Below are 22,548 nucleotides of genomic sequence, written 5' to 3' on the forward strand. Positions count from 1 at the left end.
TGGCTAATGTTTCTATTTTTAGTAGAAACAGGGTTTCACCATGTTGGCCAGGCTGGTCTCGAACTTCTGACCTCAGGTGATCCACCTGCCTCGGCCTCCCAAAGTGCTGGGATTACAGGCGTGAGCCACCGTGCCTGGCCACTTCTAATGCTTTTTATAGTTTATCGTGAATGATTTCTAAATTTAAAAAGAAAGCATTATCAGGAAAAACCCCACAATGATCACCAAACTGCACGGAGTGTCCGTGCAGGTGCTCATAATGCCCTTACACATGGATCCCTCGAAGTCAGAAGAAAGAGTTCTTCTCTCTTTCTTACATATGGGGCACTTGGCTGCCTTACACGAGAAGGGACCTTATTCAATCAAGTGGTTGGTTATATACACACACCCTTAAGATGCATCTGGATATAGTCGTTTCTATTTATAAATTCTCCCAAAAGTAATCATGTGAACAAAATTGATGTGACAATATTATTTTTCCAGCAATTATCACCCTGTGTATCTGGGAAGTGGCTCATTCTCTTCGAAAGATGTTGCCAGTTATTAATACGAAAGTGACAGCATAACAGCAGGAAACAGGGAGGGCAACGCTCTTAGTAAGATAATACCATCATCACCACATATTTTAATGTCATGTTTACCAACCTTAATGGAAAGTTTAAAATACTGGCTGATGAGCTGTTTTCTGACTTAAAGAAGAGTATTTTGAATTTTTCCTTTGAAAAACTGAACAGTGACTTAAATTACCTACTGCTATCAGTGCAGTCAAGCCCTCGCTTTTAGCACTTTTCAATCCCTTTCCTGAAACACCAGAATCCCCACCTTAGCTGTTTTTCTTGCATGTTGAAAGCGTTAGCCATACACAGTCATTCACCTTGCCAAGAGAGGCTGAAGCGCTGCATTTTAAAGGCAATATTGTGGTGCTTCCTGCCACAGCAGTGACTAAACATGCAGCAAAGAGAAAATCACGTCTCATTTTTATTCCTTCTTGGAAACAGGTTTGTTCAACAGATGCTGTTAAGGTTTTTGGGCTTCTATTAATCAACATTTTAATTTTAATTTATTAGAGAATATAAATAGCCTGATAGGAGTGTGAATATTTGCTTATCATGAAATCACAGAGTTTAAAGCAACTTTAAAAGACCATCTCATATAGTTCCAAAAGCCAAAGAGGGACAACACTTAAAATGATCAGGGTATACGACTATTTTTGCTTAAAAGTCTGAAACAATAGATTCTTTGACTTTATTCATTAATTCATTTTGGCATTTCATTAAAAAGTTCTTTCTGGGCTGGGTGCGGCGGCTCACGCCTGTAATCCCAGCACTTGGCGGGGCTAAGGCGGGCGGATCACCTGAGGTCAGGAGTTCGAGACCAGCCTGACCAACATGAAGAAACCCCCATCTCTACTAAAAATACAAAATTAGCCTGGCGTGGTGGCGCATGCCTGTAATCCCAGCTACTCGGGAGGCTGAGGCAGGAGAATCCCTTGAACCCGGGAGGCGGAGGTTGCAGTGAGCCGAGATCCCGCCATTGCACTCCAGCCTGAGCAACAAGAGCGAAACTCCTTCTCAAAAAAAAAAAAAAAAGGTCTTCCTGATATGAGGGCTAAGTTCTCACTATTGCAATTTGAGCTTCTTAGCCAACTTCAAAGAACATGTAACGAAGCTAATTTCTTTTCTCTGTCCATTCGGAAAGTGTAGAGTAAGGAATTGTACTCTGAATTGCCTACTCTGCAGAGCAAACAGACTCAGTTTCTTCCACTTTGTCCTTGGCTCCTACACCGCAATTCGTATTGAGTTGTTTTCCCTTTTTTTACTAACAGGCCATCTCCACATTTGCTTGCTTTTCTTGTGTTCACTGGGATTAGAAATAACAAGGTCCCAAACTAGCTACAAGCTTTCATTTTGAGTGTATGAATGTGTGCGAAGCCTCAGCATAAATATAGGCAAATATGGAGAACTGAAATGTATGGAAAAGACATTTTAAAAATAAAATGTATGGGCTACATGTTGTGGTGTTCATAAATTGTTTTTCCATTCCTGGCCGGGTGCAGTGGCTCATGCCTGTAATCCCAGCACTTTGGGAGGCTGAGGTGGGCAGATCACCTGAGGTCAGGAGTTCAAGACCAGCCTGGCCAACATGGGGAAACCCTGTCTCTACTATAAATACAAAAAATTAGCTGGGTGTGGTGGCACATGCCTAATGTTAACATTTTTAATGTTAGCACCATATTTTAATTTTATTTTGGAACTTAATGGATGAGTTTACATTTTATACTCAAATATGTGAGCTTATATTTTAATATCAACTAAGATTACATACACTATTTTAGATATGCCATCTCCCATCTTAGGACCCTATTTACCTACTTAAACTAAGTCACTGGCATTTTAAATTGTTTCCTCACATTAAAATATACCCAAATTGGGCAGACGCATCAAAATAAAGCAGACACTCCCCAGGAAAGAGAGTTCACTGAGGAAGGCTCATGTGGCAGAACAATACTGGGAAAGTAAGGAGGGGGGAGTGATGCTATTTTTAGATCCTTACCTGACGTCCGTGGAGGGAAGTGACACTATTTTTAGATCCTTACCTGACGTCTGTGCACGTAATGCAAGTGATGTTCCGACTATTTGTTGCGATCAGGTGCAAAGCTACTGATGTTTCCTTGTCAGAGGTGGGGTGTGCTCCACATTTAAAGAAAAATTCCTGAAAGAAAGATAAATATGATCACACACATGGATCCCGGCTGCTCATTTTTCCTCTAAATGTTTCGACAGTAAACCATCTCTTTGGACAAGAGAAGAAATCTGTTACGAGGTGTGAGATGGAAATAAATCAGCATCAAACCTTTCCCAGGAACGGATGACCTTGTGCCAAAGTGGTCAACAATTCTGTTTTAGAAGGGCCCTGAGTCTCTGCTATTCTTTTGCTCTTTAAGCGAGGGAGCTGGAGAAATACGCTGTGACCTTCTTTAAGCCATGCCCCTCGACGATAATAAGTGAGTCTAGAAGAATCACACGACGTGGAGGTGGGAGGAAGCCTCTCACTAATGAGGAAAGGGAGACGTGAAGCCATGAAATGAGGTGCCCACGGGTCAAACAGTAAGAGGTGAAGCCAAGAAGTAACTCAAGCTCCCCGTAGGGAAATCCAGTGCTTTTTCTCCAGTATCACTACGTGGTTAGTCATTTAGCGGAGTCAGGAATTGAGAGAGCCCTACTGTAAATAGCCACACAAGTACACATGGACCCCTGGTAGACACAGAAGTGCAGCAGAGGCCGGGCGCGTTGGCTCGCGCCTGTAATCCCAGCACTTCGAGAGGTTGAGGCAGGCGGATCACCTGAGATCAGGAGTTCGAGACCAGCCTGGCCAACGTGGTGAAACCCCATCTCTACTAAAAATACAAAAATTAGCCGGGCATGGCGGCACATGACTGTAATCCTAGCTACTCGAGAGGCTGAGGCAGGAAATCGCTTGAGCCCGGCTGAGGCAGGAGAATCACTTGAGGTTGCAATGAGCCGAGATCACCCCACTAAATTCCAGCCGAGAGTGCAGCAGAGCATGGCTCTCCCAGCTCCATCTGGAGTCTGCCCCTTTTCTGCCTGGCATCAACACCCCAGCATTCCTGCGAAGACTCTGCCGCCCACCCTCTGTGCCAGGCAACTGGAATGCTCCAATCCAGTATCTTGCTGCTTCTTAGTTCCTTTCCCCAGCCAGGTCCTGCCACATACTCCCTCATTTTAGCTTTTCACATAAGGTCACGTTCTTTTGATTGATAATATTCTCCCTCCTCAACCACGTTTTTTCTTCACTTTTTTCTGTTCTAACTTCTGTATTTGTTCTCACTCTCCTTATGTTCACTCACACACCAAGGCGTTTGGCCAGCAATTGCTCTGCTTCTTGTCCCGCAGTCTGTATGCCTTCCATGATACTAACATCTGTGAAGCTAAATTTTTTGCTACTGAAAAAAAAAATACATATATTTTACTGGATGACAGAATAACACCTGCATACCACACTTACTCCTAATTCCACTTGTGTTTAACTACCTGAAATGTGGGAAGGATTTTCCCTTAAAACACTTGATCTGGTATTGACAAACTTTGATGTAAAGTGCCAGATATTAAGTATTAAGTGCTTTTGGTTTTGTAGGGTATATGGTCTTTGTCACACTTCTCAACTTGGCCTTGTAGCTAAAAACAGCCATAAGCAGTATGCAAATGAATGGGTGTGGCTGTGTCCTAACAAAACCTTATTTACAAAATATGTGGCAAGTTGGATTTTTCCCTGCAGGCCACGATGAGACATTTGTAGAATGCTTTATTCATATTTGTATTCTAACAGTGACTGACATTAGGATAGGCATGACATATACTTCTTTTTTTTTTTTTTTTTTTTTTTTTTTGAGACGGAGTCTCTGCCGTCCAGGCTGGAGTGCAGTGGCGCGATCTCAGCTCACTGCAAACTCTGCCTCCTGGGCTCACGCCACTCTCCTGCCTCAGCCTCCCGAGTAGCTGGGACTACAGGTGCCCGCCACCACACCTGGCTAATTTTTTGTATTAGTAGAGACGGGGTTTCAACATTTTAGTCAGGATGGTCTTGATCTCCTGACCTCGTGATCTGCCTGCCTTGGCCTCCCAAAGTGCTGGGATTACAGGTGTGAGCCTGTAATATGCCCAGCCTGACATATACTTCTTAAATGAAAAACAATAGATTAATCAACGCTATTTAATCAATGTTATTTATTATTTATTTAATAAATGCTATATGTTATCCCCTTATACGTTTGACAGCAACATTTAATTTCTTCTTTTCCTATTTATAATTTACTAACCTCATCCTCCTCTGACATGTGATACCATGAGCAACACCCCTTGGTCTGAAGCTGTAGTGTGCATCAGAATCACTTGGGTGGGAGAGGGCACGGGCTTGTTAAACCAGAGATCGCTGAACCCACCCTGGGATTTTTTGTAATTTCTGGGATGGCATCAAGATTCGCATTTCTAACAACTTGCCAGGTGATGTTGTTCCTACCGCTCAGGGGCCCACACTTGGGAAACCTGAGCTCCACCAATGTCAGAGGCAAAGTGAGTAAACTCTAGTTACTCTCTCGCAAGACCGCTGCTGTAGCAGGTCGCTTACCGTGTCTGAAAATAATGCTACATCTTACATAAAATATGTGACTCTCAAAAATCTGCAGTGTGCCATTTTACTTTTTTTTTGAGACAGAGTCTCTATCGCCTAGGCTGGAATGCATTAGCGCGGTCTTGGCTCACTGCAACCTCCGCCTCCCAGGTTCAAGTGATTCTCCCTCCTTGGCTTCCCGAGTAGCTGGGATTACAGGCACCCGCCATCATGCCAGGCTAATTTTTGTATTTTTGTAGAGATGGGGTTTCACCGTGTTGGCCAGGCTAGTCTTGAACTCCTGACCTCAAGTGATCCACCTGCCTCGGCCTCCCAAAGTGCTGGGATTACAGGTGTGAGCCACTGCGCCTGGCTGAGTGTGCCATTTTGAAGAGAAGTATCCCAAAGCCAGGGATTTGGAACCCAGGCTATTCTTCACTACAAGTCTCACCAATCCCAGGTGGTATAATTTAGTTAACTAAACCTATCCTATCTGGGGCAGTGGAATATCAGCCGGTCCTCACACCTGCAGTCCTCAGCCCATGGAGGCGTGTGTGTGGAGTCTTGCTGGAGTGGACAGGATGTCCAGTGTGTGTGATGGGCCCAGGCTCAGGCATGCCTGTGGAGTCCTGCCCATGAGTCCAGGACCTTCCCCACAGCAGCATGGAAATCATGCTGATGTTTTTGTTTGGTTATGTTTTGTTTTCCTGAACATAGGATCCCATTCCTTTTACTCAATCTTTTGAAATGTGACAAATCCTTCAAAGGCCAGCTCAAGGGTATTGAGAAAGAGATTTAAAACAATGTCTGAACACCAAAACGAAAAGTCTGAAGGACATGACTGACCCTTATGAAATACACTGAGCTAGCTACGACTGGTTTTTGCAGACATGAAAAAAATCCTCATTCAAAACATAAAGTAATTCCTCCAAAACAGCTGAGTTGGCAGGACTATTGAAAAAGTATTTCATATACAGATAAATAGATAGAAAGCACTTACGTTTTTTCTTAGCTTACAGAAAGCTGCAGTGGACATTCAGCTAACAAATCACAAATTGTTCTAACACCAGATAAAATTCAGCCAGATAAAAGCCTTTTTATTGGGGGTAGGTGTTTATAGATAATGGTATAAGAAATTACAGATAGTTGAAAAATTCTAGTAACACATATAGTGTTGATAAAACTAAAACTCACATTGCCAACCCTATTTTAAATATGTATGCCTCAACAGTAAATTTCAGTGCTTTCTCCACCAATTTTTATGAAAGAATGTTTTTGTTGTAGTACTAGAATAACTGGCAAGAACTGTGAAGAATGTGAGATTTTACCCAGCTTGCAAGTTAGCAAGTTAGTTTGCTGCAGTATCATAAAAGCTGACAGAAGACAAGAGACTCCTGGATCAGAGACAAAGGACTGCAGAACTCAGAGCACAGGGAGAAAGAAGCATGAGCATCATATTACACCAGTTCCCCTCCACACGTTTCTCTCAGGGTTGAAGCAGATAGGCTAAGCCAGATTCTACAGGTGCAGTGGTTTTGCATCACAGCTGAGAACTCTGAGCTTAGGAAACTCAAGTCTTCTTTAAGTAGTTCTAAGCAAGTCATCTTTTCATCCTGAAGGGAAACATTGTCTTTATTATACTGCATAATAAGCAAATCTGCCTTTTGTTCTGGAGAGAAACATTATCCTCTCTACTTTCTGTTTTTTTGTTTTGTTTTGTTTTGTTTTTTAAGACAGAGTCTTTTCTGTCGCCCAGGCTGGAGCGCAGTGGCACGATCTTGGCTCACTGCAAGCTCCACCTCCCGGGTTCACGCCATTCTCCTGCCTCAGCCTCCCAAGTAGCTGGGACCACAAGGCGCCCGCCACCACGCCCGGCTAATTTTTTGTATTTTTAGTAGAGACGGGGTTTCACCATGTTAGCCAGGATGGTCTCGATCTCCTGACCTCGTGATCTGCCCACCTTGGCCTCCCACACACTTTGGGATTGTACAGGCGTGAGCCACCACGCCCGGCCCTATCTTCTCTACTTTCAAGGTCATTTGCTCTAAAACTTCCTTGAAAAGATGGGTCAGAACAAGTTGGTGCCTCCCTCAGAGATGAGGGGACAAATGACAGACCCATGGAGAATTGCTTCTCAATAATAACACCTTTTCTTGCAGGCTAATTCGCAGTTATTTTATTTTATTTTATTTTTTTGAGATGGGAGTTTTGCTCTTTCTGCCCAAGTTGGAGTGCAATGGTGCGATCTTGGCTCACTGCAACCTCTGCCTCCCAGGTTCAAGTAATTCTCCTGCCTCAGCCTCCCGAGTAGCTGGGATTACAGGCATGTGCCACCATGCCCAACCAATTTTTTGTATTTTTAGTAGAGATGGGGTTTCACCATGTTAGTCAGCTGGTGTCAAACTCCAGACCTCAGGTGATCCACCCGCCTCGGCCTCCCAAAGTGCTGGGATTACAGGTGTGAGCCACTGTGCCCGGCCGATCTGGTCATTTCTGCTCCTGTACAATCAGTGGGCTGGATTGTTGAAGTCTTTTCTGACATTTCCAATCTGTATTCAAAACCAGCAGACAATAAAGGAACACACAATAGAAGTGAGAAGGGCCTTTTTCCAAAATTCCACCTTGGGTGTCTGAGATGGCTTGCTCACACATGGGTGTCATCTCACAGACAGTGGCATGATTCTTTGGGATTAACTGCCTCTGAATTCTGTTTTGTTTCTCTTAATTACTCAGTTTAAAAAATTAAAAAAGTCAAAGACAGGAAAGCTTTCTAGCTGGAGTCCAAGAAGGCTGGTCAGAGGGCTGGCACCACTGCACCACTGTGAGGTCACTGGGGCATGGCAGGGCCCAAGCCAAGTGGCCAAGAAACATCTCCAGCTGTGCTGAGCGACAGTGGTTATGACTGAGGCAAGGCTGCTTAAGGTGGCATTGTTTGAGTTCTAGCGTGTGCAGGGGTTGGCCGGGGAAGTTGCTTCTTGGTCACTAGGGAAGCAGAGTATTCTGGGGGAGCAGCCGGGCAGTGTCCTCTTCATCAGGAAGCCCAGCTGTCAATTCTAGTGTGGCTGGAACAGAATCCTTTACGGTGGGTAAACTGAGTCTCAGAGCGGCCCACCCCACCTCTTACAAATGGTAGTTCACAGATAAATCAGCTACAAAAAGATTCCCCCACCTAACCAGGAGCTGTAATTCCCAGGGGCTTACTCACATCATTTGTATACCAATAGTCACTTCCGGGAAACCTTAATTAGCGAGAGAGCTAAAATCTATAACAGCAAATGGCCAGTTGTTTTTTTTTTTTTTTTTCAAATGATAGCCTAAATGATTTTATACTTGAAAAAAATAAGGCTTTAGAAAATGTGCTTGGCTTTATATTGTGACACTGTTAAATGCCATAAGCGCTTTCAACTTTATTTATTTTTTTGAGACACGGTCTCCCCCTGTAACCCAGGCTGGAATGCAGTGGCACGATCTTGGCTTACTGCAACCTACGCCTCCCAGGTTCAAGCAAATCTCATGTCTCAGCCTCCTGAATAGCTGGGATCATAGGTGTGTGCCACCATGCCTGGCTAATTTTTTGTATTTTTAGTAGAGATGAGGTTTTACCATGTTGGCCAGGCTGGTCTCGAATTCCTGACCTCAAGTGATCCACCCACCTCAGCCTTTCAAAGTGCTGGGAAAACAGGCAAGAGCCACTGCACCCAGACCGTTTTCCACTTCATTAGTATTAAATGGAAAACCCAACAAAGTTGTATGCCTCAAGTTCTTAGAAAGGCTACTCATGCTTTTACCATTTCTCTGGACAAGGCTCTGATCCCTTCCTTCCATTCTTCTCTTTCATCATAACTCACTTGCCCTCTCCTCCTCACTGTCGAAGCCTGACCCTCCAAATCACATCAGACCCATACAAATCAAAGGGGGACCAGGGGAGAAGAGCAGGAAGATGTCAACTGGACTGTGGTATTCCTGGAAGCCACTCCTGCTCACTTATGTCCCTTCACCCATGACTCATAAGCAGTGCCACTCACAAAGAGGAAAACTAGAGCAACAAGAATGGAATAAATAGCCCAGCAAAATCTGAAAATTAGATTGACACCAAGAATGCAACTGTATAAACACATTTATGATCAGAAGCTAATTAGCCAAACCCAAATACAATTTGATAGATTTCAAATTACTATAAAGACGGATGACAACTGGCTTGAAAGCCCTGTTTATCACAGTCCTAATATGGTCAAATCTGAAAAATTCATTAGCAGTAAGACCTGACTTATTTACCCATGATCCTTCTAATAGCTTTTATTGAACATCCTAAATTTTATGTTTATAGATATTGTTTAACAATTATGTTTTCCAAACGAAATATTGTATCTATCTTCGTAAAGAGTTAAATTCCATTCTTGTCTCCAAATCCTTCTTAGTTAATATTCCCCAAAAGAAAAAAAACTATCCTTCCCTTGATAAAGTAATGGGGACACACACTTTTCACTAACAAGGTTGCAAAGGGTATAGGGTTTGTACTTAACACGTAACTGCATAGCTATTTGCATGGCTCAGGGTATAGTTAGGAAAACAGGGCCCACACCAGGTAGTTCAACTGACGGAATTGAATGAGATTAGTTATAGAGGAGTGGAAGCACAGAAGAACTAAACAGAGAAAGGAAGCCACTTGAGATTAGCGTCATTATTGCACAGCTGCCATCTGGGGCTAGAGGACAATGGGAGAAGGTGTTGGAGTCACCACAGCTCTGCAGCTGGGCTATCTGGTTGGGAGTCTGACAATGAATGGGATGAAGCCACTGCCAGAGATGTCCCCTAGAGAGAGAGGGAGAAACGCCCCTGGCTTCTGCCTTCTCTTGGCCCTCCCATCTCCAGAAACAGCCCCAACTTACAGAGCAGAGAGGGGGAAAAGGTGGCTTGGGTCTGAAAGCCACCAGCAGATGACTGCTGCACCGCCACGAGGTGGACCCTGTGTGAGATCAAAATTCTCCAAGTGTCACCCTTTGTTAGTGGCGACACATTCTAATCAGCCTCCACTAAAAACAAAAATATACATTCAGATATTGTTGTGAAATATGTATTGAAGATACAGAAATACTCACACAAATATACATTGTGTATTGAGATTAAACTCAACTATACCCGTCAAAAGACTATCCATCCAAATTTTCCGATGATATTAACAGGATACAGGGCTGTGGTTACTGCTTATGAGATGAACTCGTAATAAGTATCTTACATCTGTATCAGAAAGATTCTCACAGTTACCAAGTTAAGACAGACAGCCTGTCACTTCAAATCAATCTAAATGCCTCTCACAAACCTAAAATCCTGTTTGTAGCTAACAGCAACAGATATTCCCCAGTTACTCTCTCCTCAGAAACTGTCCAGGCTAGAATAGTTCCTCGTTAGTGAGACACAGATTCTTTTCTAAGACACAACTACTAGTTTTAAGTCTTCCTATCCATGCAGAGGTTTCATTATTAATCTTAATAATAAAGTTTTAATTTTCTTTAAGTTAAAACATGTGAGCTGGGTAGGGTGGAACGCACCCGTTGTCCCGGCTATTTGGGAGGCTGAGGCAGGAGGATCGCTTGAGCCCAGGAATTTGAGACCAGCAAGGGCAACATAGCAAGACCCTGTCTTTAAAAACAAACAGAAACTCCACAAAAACAAACCAAAAAATGCCAGATAAAACATAACCACAACATTCTCTACCTAATACATAAAAAAAGCCTTTAAAATAGCCATGGCAAAGCCTGTTTATCTTGTGACTTCTTTATTGTGTCTTAGCCTTCATACTGAAGTGTTCGACTTACTGGGTATTACATAAACCCAGTAACTGAATTTATCAGTTCTGATACAAAGTAACTATGCAAACTGGAGGACTGTATAATAAATGAACACTTTGTTAAATTAACAATGCCAGTTTTACAATTAAGTTACACCAAGTCAAACAGATCAGACCTAAAAAGTTAATGAGTCTATCATCATGTTCAATTACAAGTTTGTTTTCTCTCAAGATGTTAATAAAGCCTCTAGATGATGTGCAAAGTTTATCAGGAGAAAGAAAATCAATATACTCCACACAAAGCAAAACCATGTCAAAACTTTGCTGAAAAGGAGGCTGTCAGTTTATGGTACATGTCTTCAAGAAGTCTAACTTAAAACAAAAGTTGGCTAATATAACAACCCACATCCGCCCCTTCTCTGCCTGATTGTAAGTTCTTCAACGTGCCTCGAAGTTTATTCCAGGTGTAATGCCACTCAGCCATAATTTGATGTTTATAACTTTAAGAGAAAAAGGGAGATTGTTAAAGAAGATGTTAAAAGTGATTCCTGAAAAGTAAAAGAAAAGGTTTGCAGTCATTACTGACCCTTATAAAATGCGTGAAAACTAGGAAAACTAATATTCTCTTTCCAGCTCAAGGTACTTTCTCCAACAAGCTCAGATGGCTGTACCTCCTTTTCCCTCCCCAGCCCAGGGGTGAACAGGCAGCTCTGGCCTCAGTGGTCAGAGTAAAACAGCCTCATACATGTGACCACAATGAGATACCTGTCTGAGAACCAAGCCAGTGCTCAGAAGGAAAAAGTGATGAGAGAAAGACAGTCTCCAAGAGAGAGATCACTTGTACCCTGGATCCAGCTATGCCTGATGTTTCCCCAGTTACTTATTAATTTTTATTTATTTATTTATTTTGAGATGGAATCTCATTCTGTTGCCCAGACTGGAGTGCAGAGGCGTGACCTTGGCTCACTGCAACCTCCGTCCCCTGGGTTCAAGCAATTCTCCTGCCTCAGCCTCCCGAGTAGCTGGGATTACAGGCATGTGCTACCATGCTGGGTTAAATTTTGTATTTTTAGTAGAGATGGGGTTTTGCCATGTTGGCCAGGATGTTCTCCAACTCCTGACCTCAGGTGATCCACCTGCCTCTCAAAGTGCTGGGACTACAGGTGTGAGCCACCCTAATCCCTGGCTGTTTTTTTCATTCTTTAATTTAGCAGTGCCCATAGGCACTTCCAAGACTGATTTCCATATTATCTGTCAGACTGCAAAACAAGGATTTTCCTTTATTATCTTTATTATCTTGGAGAAAGCTTTGACCTTAGGCGTTGTCCCCTAGATAATCTATCACTGGGGAATTTTTCAGAGCAAATGCTTCCACTATGTCTGTTGCTATTTCTTTACTTGTGCATATGATCTTGCTGTTAGCATCCATGAAGGGTCCCTGACTCCAAAGGCTCTAGAACTAAGGGACAGTTGGCGAAGTTCCACGCCGCACAGCCTCCCTGAGAGTGAGCAGGAGGACCCTGCTGGCCAGATGAGGCAGCCCTCCCTGACCTCTGACTCATTCCTGGGCAGGAATGGCCATCTCAGGGGAATCTGGATCGGGATTACACACAACACAGCAACCATGTTTTTTCTTTCCTTAGGTTTTGGACTAGTGGCTCTGGTGTGGTACCAGCTTCCCCTGAATTTCTCTCCCAATTCCAACAAACGTTTGGAGATTGTAACTTGTCTCACCTCAACATAATCGCAGTGACTTATGCGATGTCATCTGCTCAGTTTATAAATCGAGCATATCTCTTCCCTTTCAATTTTGTAGCCTAGCCCGACAATAAAAGAACATTTATTATTCTAGCTGTTCTTTCTCTCCTTTAGAAGCTAAAGGTTTCACATGCTCTCATAATATGTCAGCTTCAAGAACATAACGGCACCCAAAACATTTGCTAGTTGCATGTTTAGGCCAAGCTTTCCAGCTTTTGTGCTCAGATAAATAAGATGTTAAAATATCTGGTTGTTAACATGGAATATTTCATTTTGTAATCTCCCACCACCGAGTGTTCGATTCCATGATTTGACCTCCAGGAGAGGACATACAAACGAACATGTGTTAGCTGGTAATTATTTACGAGAAACTGAGGAGACAGGTCACAATTTTGAAAATTCATTATGACTCACCATCCCTAGATGAGTTACTATATTCCTAACATTTTCTAGGGAGTCTCTAGAAGACAGTATTATTTTACATTTATTTCTAAATGTGCAAAACACTTATTCTAATTAACAATGGCAAACAATGTAGACGAGCTATGTAATCATTTCACTGTCTGGGTTAATGATCTTCCAGGCCAAGCACACTGGCCGAGCAAGGCCTTGTAGACTTTCTAACCTCCTTGCCTCACTGCCTCCCACCTCACCTGCCCACCTCTCCCTTGGCCTGCCATGGAGACCCTTTGAGGAGGGGCTGGACTTCCCCCCTTCACTCTGGCCCCTTGCTTGTGGTTTGAGCTCAGCAGGATCTGTCTTCTTCCTCTGCTTTGTCCACTCATTTTGCCTTTCAAATCCCTAGATGTCTTTCAGGCCTCAGTGTATTTATCTTCAACCCTGGAGGCCTTCCTTGATCCTGTCCCTGTTTTAGCTAGTCCTCAATTATGTCCGGTGCCTAAGCTCTCCATAAGATACATCCACCAGTGTGTCATGTCAGTTTACCATTGCCATGGCAACATCCAGGAGTTACCAGCCCTTTCCATGGCAATGACCCAATGACCCAGAAGTTACTACTCTTTTCCTAGAAATCTCTGCATAAACTGCCCCTTAATCTGCATGTAATTACAAGTAGGTATATATATGACTGTAGAACTGCCCTGAGCTGCTACTCTCTGCCTACAGGGTAGCCCTGCTCTGCAGAAGCAGTCACAGAGCTGTAACACCACCGGAGCTATAACACTGCTGCTTCAATAAAGTGGTTTTCCTCTACTGTCAGCTTGTTCTTGAATTCTTTCCTAGGTGAAGCTAAAAACCCTCTTGAGCTAAGCCCCAATTTAGGTCTTGCCTCCCCAACATCACTATTCTTGGGAATTAAGTAATTCACTCTGTTCTCTCCCTGCTCTTTGGTTAGTCTGCAGTGTCCTTTTTTTTTTTTTTTTTTTAAGACTTTGATATTCCATCTTTTGAGTTACAATTGGGACAACTGAGAGGGGGGAAGAGCTGGAGTGGGGTGAGAACTAGAAGGGCTCAACAGCTGGAGGTGCAGTTCACTTAGTTTTTGTACTGGAAGGGTTCATCACTGGTTTCATTGAGAAGTCAGGTGCGACGAGAGCTTCTGTCACCTACATATTCCTCCTAACATTTACTGCTGCTGTTGAATCCATTGTGCTGTTTATTTGGAAAATCACCCCCACTCCCTGGACCAAGTGAGAGCGGAACAGCCAGAGCCTGAGAAATGCAGCCACAGCAACTTCACAGTGTCTAGTCTAGGCAGGGAAAGTGCAAGAGAAACATACCTTTTGATAGCAATACTTCACAAAATGATAATATAACTGGTTTGTTGGCTATGAGCAAAAAGAAATATTGAGCAATAAAAAAACAGCCTCGCTTTAAAACATTTTAAATGACTTTAGACTTGGAATCTAAACTTTTTTCTTTCAAAAGTCCTTGTTTCTTTAGCAAGTAGAATTTAAAGCTTCTTTTTATTCGTGTCTTCTTTATTGCAGGCAGCACAAGCCATCATAAACATTCCACTCAAGACAAACTGGGCAAAGGCAAATGCTTAATACAATTTAATACTTTCTCACATTCTATATATTTACTTTATTTCCTCATTTGGAAAAGAAGAAAATAAAATGTAATTTGTAAATTTACCTATAAACCATATACCGGAAAACTAAGATGAATAAAACTGGAAAATAAATGTTACACTGAGTTTTTTTTTTAACATGCCAGTACAAGTGATAACCAATGGAAGAATTAAAAACTCAACCAGCCATCCTACTTATGCAAAATATATATCGATGGGTATAGGCATGTGTGCTTTATATATATGATCATCCCTCAGTATCCAGGAGGGACTGGTTCCAGAAACACCCCCTCCCAGATAGCAAAATCTGCAGATGCTCAAGTCCCTGATATAACATGGTGTAGTATTTGCATATAACCTAAGCACATCCTCCTGTGTACTCTAAATCATCTCCAGATCATGTAGAATACCTAATACAATGTAAATGCTGAGTATATAGTTGTTACACTGCATTACTTTTTAAATTTATATTGTTTTTAATTATTGTGTTATTTTTTGTTTTTATTTTTTATATTTTCAGCTGATGATTGAATCCAAACATGCAGAAGCTGTGGATATCAAGGGCTGATGTTACATAGATTGACTGAAAAATTTCAGAGTCCAATTAATACTGCATCTAAAATAAGTTAAATAACATCAAACCTTTTGTGTCATAAGGACACCATTGAAGTTATTTATTTGTTCATCTCTCCTCTGTTTTTTGAGAAATGTATGCTGTGTTGGAGAGGCAAAGAAGGAGGATGGCAAATAGTGCAGCATCATGCGGTTGCTAAGAGGCATATGTAAAAACAAAGAAACATCCCACAAGGCAAGAAGAGGAACTGTTAGAGTGAACGATGCTCCCTCTTAGCCCAGGCTTATCATTATAGAACAATTCTCAGGCGATGGCATCTATGGGCACAGTTTGTGTGTGAGGGCAAAAGACTCCTGTACAGCTCATGCCCCCACCAGGAGAGAAAAGCTGGTGGCCCCTGCCTTCCATCACTGTTGGGGAAAAGTCAGGAAGAGTCAGTTCTTCCAATGGGAAAAAAATTTTTTTTTTTTAATCTAAAGAAAATTCTTCAGGGCTGGGCATGGTGGCTTATGCCAGCACTTTGGGAGGCCGAGGCAGGCGGATCACCTGAGATCAGGAATTTGAGACCAGCCTGGCCAACGTGGTGAAAACCCGTCTCTACTAAAAATACAAAAAATTAGCTGGGTGTAGTGGGGCGCGCATGTAATCACAGCCGCTAAGGAGGCTGAGGCAGGAGAATCGCTTGAGCCCAGGAGGCAGGGGTTGCAGTGAGGTGAGATCCCGCACTGCACTCCAGCCTGAGCAACACGGCGAGACTCCGCCTCAAAAAAATAAAATAAAATAAAATCAATAAATAAAAAGAAAAAATTTCAGGAAACATAACTAGGACACAATAAAGTGTTGCAATCAGGTTTAAACATAACTTGAGAATATAAGAATTTTAAAATTTAATTAAAAGCTAAAAAAGAAGAGTAAAAACAGAGAAAACCTATTAATAAAATGGAAATCATGAGTGAAAGCTCAGAGCCATGAACACGACAGTGAGGACATCAATATATAAATCATAAACACAGAGAAGCGGAACCAAAAAAAAAATTGCAGAAACGATCTTCTGTGGGTTAAAGCTACCCAATGGATAATGCCAGTACTACAGAGCATTTTCATTGACTGCCTGATTATTATAACATGTTTGGTAAGTTACTTAATCAAATTTATGGTAGCTGTCTTTATCATGTTTAATTTAGCTGATTTTTAAAAAAATATTTACAATGAACTTTATTTTTTTTTATACTTAAAGTTTTAGGGTACATGCGCACAACGTGCAGCTTAGTTACATATGTATACATGTGCCATGTTGGTGTGCTGCACCCAGTAACTCATCATTTAACATTAGGTACAGCATTAGGAGACATACAATGAGCTTTAGTACAAATAGCTTCTAAGTTTGATCAAGTGATTTGGATTCACTATGGACATAATCACATATATCTCTTTTAAGCTTTAGATAGCATGAATTAAATTGATGGATATGTGAAGATTATGATATCCTGACACTTTGAAATAAACACTTACTCCTTCCTTACTTTCATAGTGCCTGGAAATATATATATACCATCCAGGGCCTGGGGATCCAACAGCCTTACCCGTTACAGCTGGTGCCCATGCACATCAGGGGGCCTGAGGACAGCTCTGCCTTCCTGCTGCTGTTCCCACCAGTGCATGGATATACCATCAACTGGGAGCCTGGGGATCAGCCTACCATACCTGTTGCCACTGGCAACTGTGTATGACTGCAGGGCCTGTCAACAGGTCTGCCCTGTCCTTGATGCCTGTGCATACCATCTGGGGCTTGAGGATAGGTCAGTTACGCCCCCCACCACCTCTGCTGGCACCCAAGCATGCTGTATGGGGACCTGGGGACCAATGTGTCCCAGCGGCCACAGCCTGCACCCACACACACTATTGGGGACCTGAGGACAGGACTGCCCCACCTGATGCTACCACTGACAGTCCCTGCATGCTTCATCTGGAGACCTGGGGATTGATCTGCCCCACATGCTGCTATTAATGGCTATGAGCACCTTCCAGGGCCCTGACGATGGGCCTGCTCAGCCTGCCGGTGCCCACATACTTTGTCTGTGGGACTGGGGAACGACCCTCCCTGTCTGCTACCACCAGGGCTCACACACAACTCCCAGAGGACTGAGGATGGGCCCACTCAGCCGGCTGCCATCACCACTGCTGGCCATCTACCCATATGCATCACCTGGAGGCCTGAGCACTGGCTTGCTTACCCTGCCACCACCACCACTGGTGCCTGCATATGCTGACTAGGAACCAGAGATGTGGCTTGCCACTACTATTGCCATGAATGATGCCACACACCACCCAGGAGCCCAAGGACCAGCCTGCCCTCCCAGCCCACTGCCACCACTGCCAGCACACAAGCAGACTCTGGAGGCCCAAGGTTTGGCATACCCAAACCACTGGTGCCACCACTGTGCCCGAAGACCAGCCCACTTGGTGTCCCTGTCCCCACAAAAGCTTCACTGCAATCTCTACTAGCAAGTGCTGCCCGAGCCACTGAAGAGATCACAGACACAACTGATGCTGATTACAGCTGAAGAAATCATTGAGACATTACACTGCTGTGCCCAGCTAGAATCAAAGCCAAAGTGACCTACCAAAGCAACATTATAAATACATCTGTAGAAAAAAGTAGTCTTTTTCTAAAAAAGCCAATCCATAAAATTGGAAGAAGCAACTGCTACATCAGAGGCACTGTAAAAAGCTCAATGAGATATGATAGAACACAAATAAAAGTTACAAAATATCAGAAAAACAATTCATGATCTGAATGAGAAACTAAACAAAGAGAAAGATATTTTTTAAAATGTCTAAACAAAAATCCTGGATCTGGAGAATTCAATGAATGAAATAAAAATACAATTGAGGGCTTCAAAAAAAGATGAGATCAGGGAGAGGAAAAAAGAATTCTGAACTTGAAAAGAGATCATTTGAAATAACCCAGTTAAAAATTTTTAAAAAATTATTAAAAAATAAAGTAAGCCTATGGGATATATGGGACACCACAAAGCAAACAAATGGAATTTGGGGTGTTCCAGATGGTGAAGTGATGATCAAAGACATGGAAAGCCTATTTAACAAAATAATATCTGAAAACTTCTCAAGTCTTGCAAGAGACTTAGACATCCAGATACAAGAAGCTCCAAGAATCCCAAATAAATTCGACTCAAAAATGTCTTTTTCAAGGAACATTAGAGTCGGACTGTTAAAAGTTAAAGACAAACAGAATTCTAAAAACAGTAAGAGAAAAGTGTCATGTCATATATAAAGGTATCCCCATCAGACAAACAGCAGATTTCACAGCAGAAACCTTACAGGAAAGAGAGAATGGGATGATATACAGTGCTGAATGAAAAAACATGCTAGCAAAGAATATTCTACCAACAAAGCTATCCTTCAAAAAGAAAGGAGAAATTAAGTCTTTCCCAGACACAAACAGAAGGAATTCATCACCACTAGACAAGTCTTATGAGAAATGCTCAAGGAAATTCTACATCTGGAAGGAAAAGGACAATATGTACCATCATGAAAACACACAAAAGTACAAAACTCAATGGTAGAGCAGACACACAAAGGAGAAATGAAGGACTCAAATGCTACTATTACAGAAAGCCACCAAACCACAATGATAAACAATGAAAGGGAAAGAAGGAACAAACCATATGCGAAACAACCAGAAACAACTAATAAAATGATGGAAATAAGTCTTTACTCATTAATAATAACTTTAAATGTAAATGGATTAATTTCCCCCATAAAAGATAATAAATGGCTAAATGAATTTTAAAAAATGACCCAACTGGCCAGGCGTGGTGGCTCATGCCTGTAATCCCAGCACTTTGGGAGGCCGAGGCGGGCGGGTCACCTGAGGTCACGAGTTTGAAAGCCCATCTCTACTAAACATACAAAAAATTAGCCAGGAGTGGTGGTGGGTACCTGTGATCCCAGCTACTCAGGAGGCTGAGGCAGGAGAATTGCTTGAACCCAGGAGGTGGAGCTTGCAGTGAGCCAAGAGCACACCACTGCACTCAGCCTGGGTGACGAGAGTGAAACTCCATCTCAAAAACAAAACAAAGCAACAACAAAAAAATGGCCCAACTATATGATGCCTACAAGAAAAACACTTCACCTATAAAAACACATAAAGATGAAAGGATAGAAAAAGTCATTCCATACAAACAAAAACCAAAAGTGGACAATAGTAGCTATACTTACATCAGATAAAACAGATTACAAGTCAAAAAATCTAAAAAGAGACAAAGAAGACTGGGCACGGTAGCTCACGCCTGTAATCCCAGCACTTGGGAGGCCAAGGAGGGCAGAAGTCTTGAGGTCAAGAGTTCGAGACCAACCTGGCCAACATGGTGAAACCCCATCTCTACTAAAAATACAAAAATTAGCTGAGTGGGGTGGTGGCACAACTGTAATCCCAGCTACTAGGGGGGCTGAGGCATGGGAACTGCTTGAACCTGGGAAGCAGAGGTTTAAGTGAACTGAGATCGAGCCACAGCACTCCAGCCTGGGCAAAAGAGTGAGATTCTGTCTTTAAAAAAGAGAGAGAGAGAGAGACAAAGATCATCATATAATGAAACATGTATCAATTCAGCAAAAAGATGTAACAATTCTAAATATATGTGCACCCAATAGCAGAGCACCCAGATATATTTAAAAAAAATTATAGATTGAAAGGGAGAGATAGACCCTGATACAATAGTTGGGGGCTCCAATGCCCCTATTTCAGCACTGGATAGATCTATGAGATAGAAAATAAAGAAACACTGGATTTAAATTGCACTTATGAGCAAATGGAATTAACAGACTTCTACAGAACATATTATTAAGCTGCAGAATACACTTTCTTCTCATCGGCACATGGAACACTCTCTAGAATAGATCATATATTAGGACATAAAACAAGTCTCAAGAAATTTGTTAAAATCAAAAATCATATCAGATATTAATATCTTTTCAGACCACAACAGAATAAAACTAGAAATGATAACAAGAAAAACTTTGGAAACTGTACAAATACATGGAAATTTAACAACATGCTCCTGAATGACCATTAGGTCAAGGAAGAAATTAAGAAGAAAACCAAAAAATTTCTTGAGAGAATTAAAAATGGAAACGTAATATATTAAAACCCGTGAAATACAGCAAAAGTACTGCTAAGAGAAAAGTTTATAGCAATAAACGCCTACATCAAAAAAGTAGAAAGACTTCAAATTAACAACCTAACAATGTACCTCAAAGAACTAGAAAAGAAAGGACAAAAGAAACCCAAAGTTAGTAGAAGGAAAGAAATAATAAAGATCAGAGTGGAACTAAATGAGATAGAGGCAAGAAAAATGTAGAAAGGATGAAAACAATAACGACTTGGTTTTTGGAAAAGATAAAAATGACAAACTACTAGTTAGAATAACCAATAAAAAAAGATAGAAGACTCAAATAAAAAAAGTATACACGAATAGGAGACATTACCACTGGCACCACAGAAATACAAAGGATCATTAGAGACTATTATAAACAACTACATGCTAACAAATCGGAAAATCTAGAGGAAATATATAAACCTTGGACACATACAACCTACCAAGAATGAAGCAGGAAGAAAGAAAACCTAAGCAGACCCATAATGAGTAGTGAGATTAAAGCAGTAATAAAAAGTCCCCCAACAAAGAAAGGTCCAGGACAAGATGGATTAACTGCAGAATTCTACCAAATTTATACAGAAAAGCTAAAAGCAATTCTTAAACTATTTCAAAAAGGTGAAGAGGAAGGGATTCTTCCTAATGCATTCTACATGGCCAGCATTATACCGATACCAAAACCAGATAAGGACACAAGAACAAAAGAAAGCAACAGGCCAAGATCACTGTCTTCGTCGATTTGTCTTGCTATAATGGAATACCTGAGACTGGATAATTTATAAAGAACAGGGGTTTATTTGACTTACAGTTCTGTAGGCTGTAAAAGAAGCACTGAGCCAGCACCTGCTTCTGGTGAAGGGCTCAGGCTGCTTCCAACCACAGCAGAAGGCAAAGGAGAAAGAGCATGTGCAGAGATCATGTGACATGACAGAAGGCAAGAGAGCAGGTGAAGGTGCCAGGCTCTTTTTTAAACAACCAGCTTTCATGAGAACTAATACAGCCCCTTACCTGAGACAGGGCATTAATCTATTCATGAGGGACTGCTCCCATGACCCAAACACCTCCCACTAGGCCCTACCTCTAACATTGGTGATGAAATTTCAACATAAGATTTGGGTGGTCAAATATCCAAACTATAGCAACCCGTTATGAACATCAATGCAAAAATCCTCAACAAAATAGCATATCATGATCAAGTGAGATTTTTCTCAGGGATGTAAGAATGGTTGAACATAAACAGATCAATAAATGTGATACATCACATCAAGATAATGAAGGACATACAGAAGCATGGTGTGCAGAAAAGAAAAAAGAAAGTGGAGGACAAAAACCATATAATCATCTGAATAGATGTAGAAAAAGCTTTCGACAAAATTCAGCATTCCTTCATGATAAAACATCAACAAACTAGGCATAGAAGGAACATACCTAATGGGGAAAAGGTGAACGTCTATCCTCTAAAGGACTGAAACATGACTAGGATGCCCACTCTCACTACTCCAATTCAACATAGTACTGAAAGTACTAGCCAAGTCAATCAGGTACAAGAAAGAAAAGTCATCCAAACTGGAAAAAAGAAAGTCAAGTTGTCCCTCTTTGCAGACAACATGATCTTATATACAGAAAAACCTAGACTCCACCAAAAACTCTCAGAACTAATAAATACAGTAAAGTTGGAGGACACAAAATCAACATACAAAAATCAATAGTGTTTCTATACACCAATAACAAACTAATTGAAAAAAAAATAAAGAAAGCAATCCCATTTACAATAGCTACCAAAAAATCTACTTAGGAATAAATTTAACCAAGGAGGTAGAAGACCTTTGCAAGGAAAACTACAAAACACCGATGAAAGAAATTGAAGATGACACAAACCAATGGAAAGACATGCCCTGCTCATTGACTGAATTAATATTGTTAAAATGACTGCTCAATGCAATCCCTATCAAAATAACAATATCATTCTTCACAGAAATAGAAAAAAAAAAACAGTCCTAAAATATGTATGGAACCACAAAAGACCCTGAGTAGCTAAAGCAATCCTAAGCAAAAGAACAAAGCTGGAGGCATCACACTACCTGACTTCAAA

At 41.7% G+C, this 22,548-nt stretch overlaps 1 protein-coding gene across 4 annotated transcripts in view; it reads right to left on the minus strand.

Annotated features, from left to right (window-relative positions):
* PRKN (parkin RBR E3 ubiquitin protein ligase) overlaps window positions 1-22,548 on the minus strand; it is a 1,390,885-nt gene that overhangs the window by 624,675 nt on the left and 743,662 nt on the right. For all 4 annotated transcript variants that reach the window (XM_034963207.3, XM_034963209.3, XM_055114294.2 and 1 more), the window contains one exon: window positions 2,597-2,712. In XM_034963207.3, the coding sequence (XP_034819098.1) occupies window positions 2,597-2,712 (116 nt within the window). The remainder of the gene's footprint in view (window positions 1-2,596; window positions 2,713-22,548) is intronic.

Source organism: Pan paniscus, chromosome 5 (genome assembly GCF_029289425.2).
Source record: "Pan paniscus chromosome 5, NHGRI_mPanPan1-v2.0_pri, whole genome shotgun sequence".
Taxonomy (NCBI): Eukaryota; Metazoa; Chordata; class Mammalia; order Primates; family Hominidae; genus Pan; species Pan paniscus.